This window comes from Vipera ursinii (genome assembly GCF_947247035.1).
Source record: "Vipera ursinii genome assembly, chromosome: 2".
NCBI classification, from domain to species: Eukaryota; Metazoa; Chordata; class Lepidosauria; order Squamata; family Viperidae; genus Vipera; species Vipera ursinii.
In genome coordinates, this window is record NC_139513.1 from 187597826 (window position 1) to 187614365 (window position 16540).

General features: G+C 41.0%; 1 protein-coding gene across 7 annotated transcripts in view; it reads right to left on the bottom strand.

The window, feature by feature from the left end:
• GSK3B (glycogen synthase kinase 3 beta) overlaps positions 1 to 16540 on the bottom strand; it is a 174677-nt gene that overhangs the window by 98391 nt on the left and 59746 nt on the right. For 6 of the 7 annotated variants that reach the window (XR_014491719.1, XM_083356230.1, XM_083356229.1 and 3 more), the window contains one exon: positions 7158 to 7241. Coding sequence is in view for 6 of the 7 variants with exons in the window: in XM_083356230.1 (XP_083212356.1) it covers positions 7158 to 7241 (84 nt within the window). In the remaining variant the exon portion in view is untranslated. Of the gene's footprint in view, positions 1 to 7157; positions 7242 to 9906; positions 10008 to 16540 lie in introns of those variants that run through there. The other variant, XM_083356233.1, reaches the window with a different exon arrangement.

Genomic DNA, 16540 nt, shown 5'->3' on the forward strand with positions numbered 1-16540 from the left:
TTGCAAATTCAAACGAGATATGACAAAGATAAGTAAACAACGGGATTCTATAAAGAACAGAGAATTTAATCAAATATTGCTAAAAACAAATGAATAGTTGATTAAGAAACTTTATAAATTTCTGCTAAATTTAAAGATGGAAGAAGAACAAGTAAAAGAAACAATGATAACATGGGCAAAGAACTTTGGATATTCTTTAGATTTGGAAGATTGGAAAAAACTATGGGAAAGAAATATTGTTGTTGTTGTTGTTGTTAGTTGCGAAGTCGTATCTGACCCATTGCGACCCTATGGACAACGTTCCTCCAGGCCTTCCTGTCCTCTACCATCTTCTGGAGTCCATTTAAGCTCACACCTACTGCTTCAGTGACTCCATCCAGCCATCTCATTCTCTGTCGTCCCCTTCTTCTCTTGCCCTCAATCTTTCCCAGCATTAGGCTCTTCTCCAGTGAGTCCTTCCTTCTCATTAGGTGGCCAAAGTGAGTTTCAGCTTCAGGATCTGGCCTTCTAAAGAGCAGTCAGGGTTGATCTCTTCTATGACTGACCGGTTTGATCACCTTGCTGTCCAAGGGACTTGCAGGAGTCTTCTCCAGCACCAGAGTTTAAAGGCCTCAATTCTTTGGCGCTCAGCCTTTCTTATGGTCCAAATTTCACAGCCATACATTGCATAGCCTTGACTATACGCACTTTTGTTGACAGGGTGGTGTCTCTGCTTTTTAGTGTGCTGTCTAAATTTGCCATGGCTTTCCTCCCTAGGGGCAAGCGTCTTTTAATTTCTTGGCTGCAGTCCCCATCTGCGTTGATCTTGAAGCCCAGGAAAATAAAATCTGTCACTATTCTATTTCTATTTAATAGAAATATTAAATTAACTAAAGCAGTGCCATATAAGGAAAACTTTTACAAAATGTTTTATAGATGGCATATGACACCAGTAAGATTAGCGAAAATGTTTAAAAATACTTCAAGTAATTGTTGGAAATGTAAACAAAGACCTGGTACTTATTACCATATCTGGTGGACATGCCCTAAAGCAAAAATGTTTTGGGTTAAGATACAGTGGGACAAAAAAGTATTTAGTCAGCCACCAATTGTGCAAGTTCTCCCACTTAAAAAGATGAGAGAGGCATGTAATTTTCATCATAGGTATACCTCAACTATGAGAGACAAAATGGGGGGAAAGAATCCAGGAAATCACATTGTAGGATTTCTAACGAATTTATTTGCAAATTTTGGTGGAAAATAAATATTTGGTCAATAATAAAAGTTCATCTCAATACTTTGTTATATACGCTTTGTTGGCAATGACAGAGGTCAAATGTTTTCTGTAAGTCTTCACACTGTTGCTGGTATTTTGGCCCATTCCTCCATGCAGATCTCCTCTAGAGCAGTGATGTTTTGGGGCTGTCACTGGGCAACACGGACTTTCAACTCCCTCCAAAGGTTTTCTATGGGGTTGAGATCTGGAGACTGGCTAGGCCCCTCCAGCACCTTGAAATACTTCTTACGAAGCCACTCCTTTGTTGCCCGGGTGGTGTGTTTGGGATCATTGTCATGCTGAAAGACCCAGCCACGTTTCATCTTCAATGCCCTTGCTGATGGAAGGTTGTTTTCACTCAAAATCTCACGATACATGGCCCCATTCATTCTTTCCTTTACACGGATCAGTCGTCCTGGTCCCTTTGCAGAAAAACAGCCCCAAAGCATGATGTTTCCACCCCCATGCTTCACAGTAGGTATGGTGTTCTTTGGATGCAACTCAGCATTCTTTCTCCTCCAAACACGATGAGTTGAGTTTTTACCAAAAAGTTCTACTTTGGTTTCATCTGACCATATGACATTCTCCCAATCCTGTTCTGGATCATCCAAATGCTCTCTAGCAAACTTCAGACGGGCCCAGACATGTACTGGCTTAAGCAGGGGGACACGTCTGGCACTCAGGATTTGAGTCCCTGGCGGCGTAGTATGTTACTGATGGTAGCCTTTGTTACTTTGGTCCCAGCTCTCTGCAGGTCATTCACTAGGTCCCCCCGTGTGGTTCTGGGATTTTTGCTCACTGTTCTTGTGATCATTTTGACCCCATGGGGTGAGATCTTGCGTGGAGCCCCAGAACGAGGGAGATTATCAGTGGTCTTCTATGTCTTCCATTTTCTAATAATTGCTCCCACAGTTGATTTCTTCACACCAAGCTGCTTGCCTATTGCAAATTCAGTCTTCCCAGCATGGTGCAGGTCTACAATTTTGTTTCTGGTGTCCTTCGACAGCTCTTTGGTCTTGGCCATAGTGGAGTTTGGAGTGTGACTGTTTGAGGTTGTGGACTGGTGTCTTTTATACTGATAACAAGTTCAACCAGGTGCCATTCATACAGGTAACGACTGGAGGACAGAGGAGCCTCTTAAAGAAGAAGTTACAGTTCTGTGAGAGCCAGAAATCTTACTTGTTTGTAGGTGACCAAATACTTATTTTATCGAGGAATGTACAAATTAATTCATTAGAAATCCTACAATGTGATTTCCTGGATTCTTTCCCCCCATTTTGTCTCTCATAGTTGAGGTATACCTATGATGAAAATTACAGGCCTCTCTCATCTTTTTAAGTGGGAGAACTTGCACAATTGGTGGCTGACTAAATACTTTTTTGTCCCACTGTACATGTATGGTTGGAAAAGATGACTAAAAAACAGATAGAATTCAAACCAGAACTGTTTTTGTTAGGAATATTAGGAGCTAACTATGAGAAGGAGAGTGAATATTACATGTATTAACAGCAGCGAGAATTGTATTTGCCTAATATTGGAAAAATGAAAACTTACCAAATGAAGAAGTATTAATCAAGAAAATTGTAGAATGTGAAGAGAGATTATTAAATCTTGAGGGCCACGACTTGTTGTTTGGCTGGCATGCATATTTGTTGTATGATAAGAAGGTAGATAATGTGTTTAAAGTGCATATTTTAAGACAGGCATTGTTGAGAGTTTGGAAGAAGTATAGACATAAGCTAGATTGTAAGATACCATTGTGGGCAATCCCAAAACACGCAATAGAAAATATAAATGTTGGTTTTAAACATAATGTGACTACGTATAAGGAGATTTTAAGCCTGGAAAGAAATGTTTGGTGTCTGAAACCGTACAGCCTCTTGCGAGATGAGAAGATTATTCAAACTTGGTTTCAATATATCCAGCTACGGGCCAGGTGGAAAGAAGATCAGAAAACTGGTTTTACAATGACTGATGAAAATCTGATAAAGCAAATTAGAAATCAGGGTCCAGCACATATCAAACGGATATATCTTGCATTGATAGAAATTGACTCAGAAACAGAACTGGTTAAAGATTGTATGATAAAATGGGCTCAAAATATCCACGAAGTTATTACAATGGACACGTGGGAAAAGGTTTGGGTGAGGAACGTAAAATTTACACAAGCTCAAAATTTAAGAGAGAACTTTTATAAAATGTTTTATAGGTGGCATTTAGATCCTAAAAAGCTGGCAAGTATGTATCCGAATTATCAGCCCAAATGCTGGAGGTGCGGTGATGAAGATGCAACATATTTTCATATATGGTGGACTTGTAAAAAGGTTAAGGCTTTTTGGATAAAAATTTGGTGGAACATGCAGAAGATCTTCAAGCAGAAGATAAAGTTTTGTCCGCAATTCTTTTTGCTGGGTATAATTACAGAGGCTACTGTTGTGGACACTAAGTTGATGTTGAATTTAATTACAGCAGCAAGACTTCTAATAGGCCAGTATTGGAAGAAGGAGGAATTGCCGACTATAGAGGAATGGACTTTAAAGGTTTCTGACCTGGCAGAAATGGCAAAGATTTCGGCTTATTTGAAAGATCACTCGCAAGAACGCTATATTATGGAGTGGAAAAAATGGATTGAATATATCCAGAAGAAATATGGGACTAAAAAGTTTCATTTAGCATTTGAATAAATCTTCCTTTCTTTTTATATGTAATATTAATATTGTTTGTAGTTATCTTATATGAGCTAGAGAGCGATAGATTTAAGAGTTTATTGTTGTTAGCATATGGATGTTTATGATTGTTTTCTGTTTTTATACCCTGTACTTAGCTCTGGGAAGTCGGGGGGGGGGGGAAGGGGGTAGGGGTAGGGAGGGATAGGTAGGGGAGGGGGAGGGGGGATTGTTAAAGGGAAAATGTATTTTAAAACTTTTCAATAAAAAAAAAGAAAATTGTAGAATGTGCAGAAATGGATAGATTGACTTTAGAGATTAAAGAGAAAGAAGATTCAGTTTACTTCAGAACACAGGTCTGCAACCCGCGGCTCCGGAGCCGCATGCAGCTCTTTCAGCCATCTCCTGCGGCTCCCAGTCCTCTGCCATGTGCAGTCCAAAAAAAAAGTGGGACTAAAAAATTTAAACCAATCAATTCAAATATGCAGGGTAGGTGCATATCTTGCCTTGGCTCCATTCTTCAGTGAAACCCTGTTCTGCGCATGTGTGCATGTATGCGCATGCGCACGCATTTTTTGTGGCTCCCAGTTTTTCCTTTTGTGAGGGAACTGGTTCTGAGTGGCTCTTTCACTGTTTCAGGTTGCTGACCCCTGCTTTAGAACATGGGATAATTTCTATCAATGGTTAGGAAAACGAACTAGGGAGAAAGGAATGTAATATGTTATTTTAAATACATACCAGTTAGAAGAATGTTATACATTGATTAATTAATACTGTCTATGATAACTAATCATACTACTGTTCTTTATTACTATATTAATTATTGTTAGCTAAACATATGTACCCAGACAATATTCTGTTTGCTAAATATTGAAAATGTTACTGGAGGATAATCCCAAAGTTGATCCCAACCCTGTCCTAATGCTAACCCCGATCCCAATCCCACCCTAAATCCCAACCCCAACCTCGACCCTAATTTATTCCTAATCCTATAAAACCCAATAAAATGAGAGAGAGAGAGAGAGAGAGATCACAGAAACACACAAGCAGATGATACCAAGGAGGTCTGAAGGTAGCAATGAAAGCGTACCTCCTGATCGGTTCTCTTCAAGTCGGGTTAGAGTGTATAGTGGAAGGTATGAACCCCATAATTACCAAGGGATGTTATCACTGCCTAAAGTAGAACAGGACAAATGGAAGGAGGCTATGGACAGAGAAATGGAGTCTATGAATGTGCATCAGGTGTTTACCCTTATGAGATTAACAGAAGGACAAAAGGTCGTGGGGTGTAAATGGGTATATAAAAAGGTTTTACACAATAATGAACTAAAGTATAAGGCACAGTTAGTTGCGCAAGGATTTACATACAGAAAAAAATGTTCATTATGATGAAGTGTTTGCACCAACAGTAAGAGGTAAGACCATAAGGCCAGCATTAGCTTTAGCAGCTGCATGCAGTTATACCATATATCATTTTGATATTAATACTGCATATTTAAATGCTGAATTAAAGGAAGATATATATATGACACAAGCTCCAGGTTATGAAACTAAGCATCCTGGATATATATATAAATTGAATAAAGCCATATATGGGTTAAAACTGTCAGCAAGAAACTGGAATCAGTGTTTAGATGCTGCTCTCAAAGAGTCAGGTTTTAGAAGCAGCAAGGCAGATTCATGTTTGTACACTGCACAGTATAAGGGCGCAGAATATTTCCTATTAACTTATGTTGATGACTTGTGTTTTATTACTAAGAATCACTCCCAGGCTGACTCCTTTGTCAAGCAACTTGAAAAGAAGTTCCAATTAAAAAGCATGGGGGAAATAAAGAATTATCTAGGTGTGGAGATAAGAAAACCAAAACAGGGAGGATATGTGTTAAGCCAAACATATAAAATAAAACAGCTGTTAGGAAAGTATGATATGATAGGCTGTAATAGTGTATTAACTCCTATGACACCAAGCTTCCAGAATGATATAGCAGACGGCACAGAATGTGACCAATAAGTGTACCATTCAGCTGTAAGTAGCTTACTGTATTTATCCCAATGGTCAAGACTAGATATAGCCAATGCAGTTAGCATTTTGAGTCGGCACACTTCAGCACCCAAACAACAACACTGGTTAGCGACAAAAAGAATATTCATATATTTAAAAGGTACAATGAACCTAGGGCTAAGGATAAGGCCATCTGATAGCTTATCATTACAATGCTATGTAAACAGTGACTGGGCAAATGATATGCATGACAGAAAGTCAAACTCATGGTTTGTGATATTGTTTGCTGGCACTGTAAACAGATGGAAGTCCATAAAACAACCTTAAGCTGAATTTATAGCATTGTCTGAAGCATGTTCTGAATTAACCTGGTTATGTCCAATTACTAAGAGATGTACATATTGATGTAAAAGAAGCTGTGCCAATATTTGAGAAGAATGCCACATGTATAAAGATGGAAATGGAAGAACATATCGGAAGCAGAAGCAAACGTGTAGATATAAAATATTGTAACGTCAGGGAGACCGTAAAAGATAAACTGATGCTGTAACTTTATCAGTTTATCTTTTACGGTCTCCCTGACGTTACAATATTTTATATCTACACGTTTGCTTCTGCTTCCGATATGTTCTTCCATTTCCATCTTTATATTGTTTATATATTTATATTGCTGTATTGTTCCACTGACAATATAGCCAATTTGCAGGCAAGCATCAAGAGTATGTAAAAGCATTTTGGTTGACAGCTGTTTAACTTTAAATGGGAGGAGTGTCAAGGTATTAATTTCACAGCTAACAATCTTATGTGATGTAAGATGTAATAATGGGAATGACTCAGCAGGGTTTGTATCTTTTTAACAGCCTTTTTTATAAAGGGAAGGCTCTGCTGATGTGTTCTTCCGTTTCCTGCTGTAACTGTGGTTTGTTGCATTCTGCTGTATTAGTTCATGTATTTATATTATTCCTGGTGTATGATATTGTATGTAGCGTAAGATAAACCACCATTTACTATACATCATGTTTACTGTGTTTACTCCTGGGTTATCTTGCGCAATAAGATTGCATGCCCTGACAAAATACATGCTGCTTTTGTGTACGCATTATGTGTATGCATTCAGCCACCCCCTACTTTTGTTGTCAGATAATTAATTTTCAAACAGACAAGTGCTTTGTGTGTTGCTTGCATTTGTTCTACACATCTGTTGACATTCTAGAATATATTTTTTTCAACTTACCTTCTCTCCACTGGAGTAAAAGAAATAACGTAATCTGACAATGTTACAATGATCAAGCTTTCTCATGATTTGAAGCTCTCGATTCTAAAAAAAGAAAGGATATTATTTAAAAGGTCATTTTCTAAAATCTCATCACTTCATGATTTGCTATAAGGCTCATACATTTTGTCAGTCTGAAAAAAGATACAATATATTCTGCATTAACTTTTACTGAAATATTATGTAGTATGAAAATTTTAGTGCACTTAGACAATATGCTCAGTATTTTAAATCATTTAAAGTATATGTTAACAAAATAGGTTCAAATAAAATTAAAGCATCATACAAATTACCAGAAAAATTGGAAAGTTTAACCCAGTATTTCTCAATTCCTAAGAAAATATGTCTTAACAATATATTAATTCCTGCAAAGAATGCTTACAGAATCAAAAAGGTGATTATGTCTGTTAAATCCAACTTCCAGTCAATGCAGGAATCTAAATTAAAGCATCCATTCTAGCAAGATTGTCTAGCTACCTCATGAATCTGCAAATGGTACTCTATTATCATTTTTGGCAATTGCTTCTACATTAAGTTTCTTCCAACATTCAGCTGGAATCTGTCTTCTTTTATTCTGTGACTTACAGACTGAGATTATACAAAACAGGACTTTACTTCCTTTCTATACTGTATCTTTATATTTTGGGTAGCCTCTTCAATATTTTCTTATCAATAAGATCTAAAATTCCTCTTCATAAGAATTAGTTTCTAATTTCCTAATTATGGTTATAACTTCTCATCTCTGATCCTGCCCCAAGTTCTCTAAATCAGGGGTCCCCAAGCCCTGGTCCATGGATCAGTACCGGGCTGTGGCATGTCAGCAACCGGTCTGCACAAACAAGCAAAGCCCCATCTGCAGGATGCAGGCAGCAGACAAAACAGCACCCACTCCAATCCATGGAAAAACCTTTCTCCATGTAACCGATCCCTGGTCCCCAACTGCTCTAAATCCTTCTTAAAGAGTAGGATAAAGGACTGAAGACTATTTTTGAGATTGGAGTCTCACCAAAGTAGAATAAGATAGAATGACTGTTTCCCATGATTTTCAAATTATAATTTGTTCTGAAATCTAAATTTGTATCTGCCTTGTTTGAAGCCACATGACAATCCTACTATTCCAAAATCTTGTTCTCAAGTATCAGCCTTAGTATTCCCCAGGCTACAGATATGCATTTGATTTTTGTTTCCAAAGTCATGAACTCTGCAGTCATTTGTTAACTTTTATTATTACTTTCACTGCTATTTGATGCTATAAATATGTAAAGTGTGCAAGAAAGAAAAAAGCATATGCCATAGCGATCCATACCATATTTGCATTATATCCAAAAAAGCTCAGACCCTCCTGAAAAGAAAATACAAATACTACCGTGATAAAATTAAATATAATTTCCAATTGATAGTAGTCAAATATTACAATGCAATCCTGCTGCCCTTTACAGAAATTAATGAAACACTTAAGTAATTTACTGTAAACATTATACAAAGCAATAGGAAATAAAAATGAAATAAATTTTAATGAAGGAATATTTTTTTCAATGGTCAGTTTAACAGAGGGGGGAAATAAATAGGGGAAAAGAAGAAACAGAAAGGGGGAAGTATCATAAGGGCAAAAGAAGTTACATTTTGTAAGTCCCCCATACCAAAGTCAATATAGATATATTTTGTTAGGAGTGGAGCTGCCTCAATTGGTTTTTGCATTTGTCTTTGTAAATTATTCCTCATTATTTTAAGTTGCCCCTATTTGCTAGGACTGTTTCAGACTGCTTGAGGTTTTTCCCCCTTTCTTTTCTTTTTAGAATAGAATAGAATTGAGCTGGATGGGACCTTGGAGGTCTTCTAGTGCAGCCCACTGCTCAAGCAGGAGGACCTATACCATTCTCAGACAAGTCACTGTCTAGTCTCTTCTTACAAATCTCCAGTGATGGGAGTTTCCGGTGATGTCGCTGAAGGACAGATCCAGGGGAATGATTCTCCTCTTCCCGCGTCTGATTTTTGCCTGCCGGTGGGTCCAATTGGACTGAAAGTCGCCCCAGAGACATGGCTACCAAGGGGTGAAGCTTTGAACACCGTGGGCCGGCGGTAGCTGGCTTGCTGGATCCAAAGGAGCCCTCAGAATCAGCAGGAGAAAAGGCTGACCGCATTTATGCGGTCCGCCAATACCAGCTGTTCGTCGAAGACAAAGTATTTTAAAGCAGGAGCAAACAGATGATCTGGGTGAGAATACTTTCTCCTTTCTCACTAGAAGTGGATACCAGTTTGGCAAATAACTCTTTTACAGCTCGAGAGCAAAGCCTTTACTTTTAGGGAGGGGGTGGATTTTTTTCTTCTTACCCCCCCTCCTGAACTTAAGTGATGGTTTAAGCTTTTTGGCAAACAAAAAACTTTCTACATTGTAAAGCTGTCTGAGGCATAAGATAATTTGGGAAGCTTCTGCTCTTATAGATTTTTTGTGTTTGCTTTTTGTTTGAAAGCCACTACAACTTTTACTTTTTAAATCTCTTAAACTTTTTACTTTTTAACTTTTGATTTTTTAAAAAATGTGCTGGGAATGGACATCTAGTGCCATCTTGTGGTGAAATTGAGAATTGTGTCCAGCTTCCCTTGACTGGAGCTTACTTTGATTAAAATTTTGGCTATATGCTCAGACATTGCTTATTTGAACGTCCTTGAAAACTTTGCTGGAGAAAAAAAAAGACTTTTTTTTGTTTACCTGGTTTTACAAGATAGACTATAACCGTGGTGGCGAACCTATGGCATACGTGCCATAGGAGGCACGCAGAGCCGTCTCTGTTGGCACGCATGCCATTGCCACAAACAAGAGGGATGCAGGGGCAGGCTGCTCCCCTCCCCCATTCCATGCATGCGGAGTCCAGGAACAGCTGCAAGACCTGGGCGGGGTGAGAGAAACTTATAAAAGGAGCAGGTTTTGGTGTGAGTGAGTGAGCTGCCTTTGGAAGCAACTAGTGGTGGGTTTCAAATCATTTAATAACTGGTTCTCTGCCTCGCCTTCCCTCCATCTTGGTCAGGCTGGGCTGCTCGGGGGGGCGGCTGGGGGAGGGACAGGAGCTCCCGGTTGCAGAATTGCTGAAGGTCCCAGCTGGGAGGGCAAAAGGATACAGTGGGGGGGCTACAAGATTCTTGGACTTAGGTGAGTGCAGGAAGGTGGCTGGGAAAAGGTGAGATCCGCTTCCTCGTCGGGCTGCCAGTGAGCAGCCAAGGTGGCTCCAGACCCACGGCTGCCCCTCCACCTCCTCCTGCTTCCCTGCGTGGTTGGCTGGTTGAAGCAGCAGCAGCTGCTGCCCTTGTCGGAACTGTCGAGCCGATGGGGCCCAGGAAGGGCAAGGGCTTCCTTCTGGCCATCCCAGGGCCATCTCCGCCCACGCCAATGGGGCTCTGTGGCCAGTTCGCCATGATGCAAGACAGCCGGTAGGACAGCTATCTCCAAGCCAAGAGACAGATTCTTTGAAGTGTGCAGCAAGACACATACCTAATGGAATTTGAATGCGTGGAAGCTAAAAAGGCTATCCCGAAGTCTAGTGCATTGCTGAAATTGAACCCGTTCTTGGATAGTCATAACTTACTTCGAGTAGGAGGGCATCTAGATAAGGCTGAAATAGCTTCAAACATCAAGCACCCTATCATCCTTCCTGCCCATCAACATGTCACGCACCTGCTAGTCCAACACTATCACGAAACCGTCCATCATGAGGAAGGCACTTCACAGAAGGTGCTATCAGAGTGGTTGGTTTCTGGATCATGGGAGCCAAAAAGATGCATCATCACCATTTTGTACAATGCCTGCATTGCCATAAACAACGAGGTGCGACACAACACCAGTTGATACCTGACCTGCCACTCAAGCACCTTATTCCAGGACCGCCATTTACCAACGTAGGCCTAGATGTATTTGGGCCTTGGTCCGTGTCTGTTCGTCAGACCAGAGGTGGTCAAGCCAACACCAAACGTTGGGTCATTCTTTTCACGTGTCTTAGCATTTGAGCTGTTCACACTGAAGTCATTGAATCTATGGTCACTTCTTGCTTCATCAACGCTCTAAGAAGGTTTCAAGCCTAGAGAGGCCCAGTTAAAGTGCTTAGATCTGACCGTGGAACTAACTTTGTAGGAGCCTGCAAAGAACTGCAGATTGATGGAGGCATTCGCCCCAATTCAGAAATTGACAAATATCTAAGGGCCCATGCATCCCATATGAGAGGAGCATGGGAATGTATGATTGGCATAGCCCACAAAATCTTAATATTCCATGCTGGTGAAGACACCCACTCTGACACATGAGGTCCTCACTACCCTCATGGCAGAAGTAGCAGCTATCACCAATGCTCAACCTTTTGTTCCAGTTTCCTTGGATTCTGAAAATCCAACCATTCTCACCCCGGCCACCTTGCTATCCCAGAAGACAGGTGACTGGCCAGCACCATCAGGGAACTATGTTCCCAAAGATATGTATAAACAACAATGGAGACAAGTTCAACTGCTCACCAACACTTTCTGGAAGAGCTAGAAGCAAGAATACTTGTCTAGTCTTCAGGATCGCTGCAAATGGAAGACCAAAGAGCCTAACGTAGAAGAAGGAGATCTTGTCCTGCTGAGAGACAAGGACGCCCATCGGAACTCTTGGTCCATGGGACTTGTGCACCAAGTTCTATCCAGCTCTGATGGACTATTTCGTCAAGTTGAAGTCCACATCGCGAAGCCACAAGAGTCGGGTTGCGACTCACAGACTCTCATTAAAAGGCTTTACAACAGACCAATAACTGACCTGGTCCTGTTGCTGAAAAAGGTCGAACTTGAAGATTGAACCTCGAACTATGCATAATTGTGTCTACCTCGTAATTGCATTGTTTGATGCTGTGCTTTGTTTATCCTAGTTATTAGTTGGTTAATAGTGGAAATTTATAATTCCAGGTGGGGAGTGTGCTGTTACAGCATTTAGCATTTAAGGGGTTAAGAACTGTCTGCTTAAGAGATAGAGCAATTAGCATTTAAAGGGTTAAATTCTGTCTCCTTAAGAGATGGCCTCTGAGAAATGTAGTTTAGTTGTTGGTCAGTTCTATGTCTTATCTAGTCACTGGGAGGGACTTCAATGTTTATTACAGGATTTCTTGGCTACATGCCAAGGTTGTAAAAAGTCTTTTGTGTAACCAGCCACAAGCATGATATTCGCAATCACGCTTCGCTGATATGGTAATTATTCTCTTTTTACACTACGTGAATGGACATAATATGAAATGTGACTGATGTATCTACAGCAAACGTGAGTTACTGTTTAGAATTCCTGATCAGTAAATAAACACATCTGCCCACATTTCAGAATACTCCCGATGCATCATTAGCCTGTCATTTGCCCTGAGACTGGTCACCACTCTCAGGGCACTCTCCAAACTGTGAGGTTTGAGCAAGCCAATGGCTCCTTGATGGTATAGACTTTAGTCACGCAATTAACGGAACCCCTACACCTAGAAATAGGTGAGCACTGGGAGTTTATTCGCATCCTGGTGGCTCCAAAAATGACTGAGGCTGTGATCCTAGGATTAGCATGGTTGGACAAATGGAAGCTATTTATCTGGTGGGAGAAAGGAATGAGAACTGTGAGACTACCTATAGGGCCCAATTCCCCCCATTGATTCTACAGACATTACAGGAAAATTTAGCCCACCCAATGAGGCACATGGCTTCCTCACAGCTACCAGACGAGCCACTTATCCCCAATAAGTACCGAGACCTAGCAGAGGCATTCAGTGAGAAAGAATGTGATGCCCTGCCCCCTCAGAGACCCAATGATTGTGCTATCAAACTATTGCCAGGAGCCAAACACCCACGGCCAAAAGTGTACACTATGTCCCCCCTCAAAATGGAGATGCAGCGATATTTGAACAAAAACCTAGTGAGACGGTTCATTGAATGGGCCTAGTCTGCTGTGGGAGCCCTTCATCTTTGCGTAGATTATAAAGTTCTTAACACGGTGAGTGTGGAAAATAAATATCCCCTCCCCCTCCTGAAAGACTTACTAACCCACCTAGCTAAAGGAAGTGTCTTCACTAAAATAGACCTGAGAGAAGCTTACTACCGAGTGAGAATAAAAGAGAGAGACGAATGGAAAACTGCCTTCAACTGCCCCATGGGGAGCTATCAATTCAGACTCATGCCATTTGGGCTACAAGGGGCCCCAGCCATATTCGTGCAATTGATTAATGAGGTCCTACATGATCACCTATACAAAGGGGTTTTGGTGTATTTTGAAGACAATCCTAATATACAGCATGAATATGACTAATCAAATAAAGCTGGTGAGAGAAGTGCTAAAGAAACTGTTGAAGGCGCCAAACTTTATGTCAAGTTATCAAAATGTGAATTTCACCAGACCCAATTAGATTATCTTGGTTATAGAATTTCCAACAAGGGTATTGAAATGGACCCAGCTAAAGTGAAAACCATAACTGAATGGCAACCCCCAAGGACTCACAAACAGCTCCAGAGCTACCTAGTTTGCCAACTTCTACCATCAATTTATTCCCTCGTTTGCCAAGATTGCCCTACCCCTTACAGAACTACTCAAAACAGGTAAAGGAGGGGGGAAACGGCAACCAGGCCAACCACTAGCATGGACTATGAATTGCCAAACAACTTTTGAGAATTTAAAAAGACTATTTGCTGATGAACTGGTCATAAAGCACCCCTGCCCAGGGGAGCCCTTTGTAATTCAAGCCAATGCCAGTGACGTGGCAGTCAGGGCTGTACTGCTGCAAAAGAATAAAAATGGGATCCTACAACCCTGTGCCTACACCTCTAAGAAATTTACTGAAAGCAAGAATAGATGGGCAGTTTCAGAGAAGGAGGCCTTTGCAATTAGGTGGGGACTAATTAAACTGCCGACACTATCTAGAAGGGAGCAAGGTGCCTTTTGAAGTATGGACAGATCACAAAAATCTAGAGGCACTGAAAACTTCCCGCAAATTGTCCCCAAAGCAAGTGCGATGGGCACAGTACTTTAACCGTTTCAACTTCACTCTAAAGCACATACCGGGAGGAAAAAACTTCTTGGCTGATGCGCTATCCCAATTATCCCAGTACAAAAGCAAATGCGAAGAGGTCAACGAGGCAATTATCCCCAGTTCACAACCTGCAGCACAACTCACACCTCGCAGAACCCCTAATCCTGATGACCCTGGAGCAAAGGACTCCCATCTGCCCAACGACTGACTAAATTGTCCCTGAAACATTATCTACCGGCTGCATGGCGCCCCTAAGCGAATAATTTCAGATTGAGGAGTGCAGTTCACAACAAAATTTTGGAGGAGTTTTCTTAAATTAATTGGATCATCTCCAGGCTTATCATCTGCTTTTCATCCAGCTACCAATGGGGCTGCACAATCTGCTAACAAAATGGTGGAGCAATAACTCAGATGCTATGTTTCCTACCAACAGACAAACTGGACTGACTCCTCCCTTTCGCCGAGGTGGCTTACAATAATTCTGTTCACAGCAGCACAGGCTACCTGCCTTTCAGAGTAGCCAAAGGAAAAGAATTCAGCCCAATACCTGAATACCCTCAGGTGCCCTCCGCTTCCCAGACACTTGATCAATGGGTGAGTGGGTGAGAAGAAGTTTGGAGAAACATGAAAACATTGTTAAACAAGTCTTCCAAGACCTATAAAAAGCAGGCTGATAAAAAGAGGGCTCCCCAAAGAACATTCCAAGTTGGGGAAAGGGTTTATCTGTCGACTAAATATTTACTCCTCAAATTACCTAGCAAATTAGGACCAAAATTCTTGGGGCCTTTCCCCATCATAAGGATCATCAACCCCGTCACAGTAGAATTAAAACTGCCTAGGCTTTTAGGGAGAGTTCACCCTGTCTTCCATTGCAGCCTGCTGAAACCTTTTCAGGACTCCACCTTAAGACCTCCCCCCAAGAAGGCACCCAAGCCCCTCACTGTAGCAGGTCAGACTCACTATGAAGTGAAACATATTCTTGACTCTAGAATTTTTAAATGGAAATTGCAGTACCTAGTACAATGGAAGGGGTACTCGCTGTCTGAAGCTACTTGGGTGAAATCTAGCAATGTGAAGGCTGACCAACTCATCAAAAGGTTTCATGAGAAAAACCCAACAAACCGAGAGATAACCCCTAGCATATGCTTTTGTTTACATTACAGGATCTATCCTTTTTGTAAGGGGGGCCGGATGTCAACGCTGCAAACATTGGATGTTTTTGCTTTGACAATATATAGAGGCAGCCTTTTCCTTTAAATTACTTTGCTCTTAGAATTAGATGATGCTTGGGGGGGGGGGAGGAAGAATATTTCCTCCGGTTGTTTTTAATAAGATAAGAAATGGTGCATTACAGAACAGAAGGGGAGCTTTGCCCTTCAAACTGATTGGAGAATGTGATTTATGACTGCTAATTGGAGGAGGGAATTGTGCCAGATATTAGGTGCTGAAGGGAGGGGAATTCAAATCTTGGCATTCACCATGCTGTGCTGATGCTTTATTTTCACAATAAAAGACTTTTTGGGATAAAGTGTTTCATTAGTTGTTACCATGACAATAGCATACATTTCCTCCTGGAAAGTATTTGTCTTTTCTTGATATGTTTCTTCTGCAGACCTCTGGTGTTCCATGATAGCCAAAAATCAAAGTTTTCCTTTCTCAATAAGTATTTATAATCCAGGAAGGTCAATATTTTTTAATTTTATAGTTCTTGCTTTATAAAGGTAAAGGTTCCCCCCGCACATGCGTGCTAGTCGTTTCCAACTCTAGGGGCCGGTGCTCATCTCCGTTTCAAAGCCGAAGAGCCAGCAATTGTCCGAGGACGTCTCCGTCGTCATGTGGCCGGCATGACTAGATGCCAAAGGCGCATGGAACGCTGTTACCTTCCCACCGTAGTGGTCCCTATTTTTCTACTTGTATTTTTTTACGTGCTTTCGAACTGCTAAGTTTGCAGAAGCTGGGACGAGTATCAGGCGCTCACTCTGTTACACGGCAATCGGGATTTGACCCGCCAAACTGTCATTTGATCGACAAGCTCAGCGTCCTAACCAACTGAGCCACCATAGGGCCTAATTATTTTGGTTAGGTTTTCAGCCACATCTTTGATTTTTGCTCCAGGGAGACAACATAACTGCCTGGATTGTATGTCTGGTCTGCATATGGATAATTCCGTTCCTTTAAGGATAGTATCTCCTATTACCAACACTCACCTTCCTTTTTGGGGGGCTGTAGTCTGGGTGCTTTTGTTTATCTCTGGTGTTTTTGTTGATGTGACTTTTTTAGGGATATTTGAAGTGACTTTTTTAAGGGATATTTGAAGTTGTTTCTTTGCTAGAC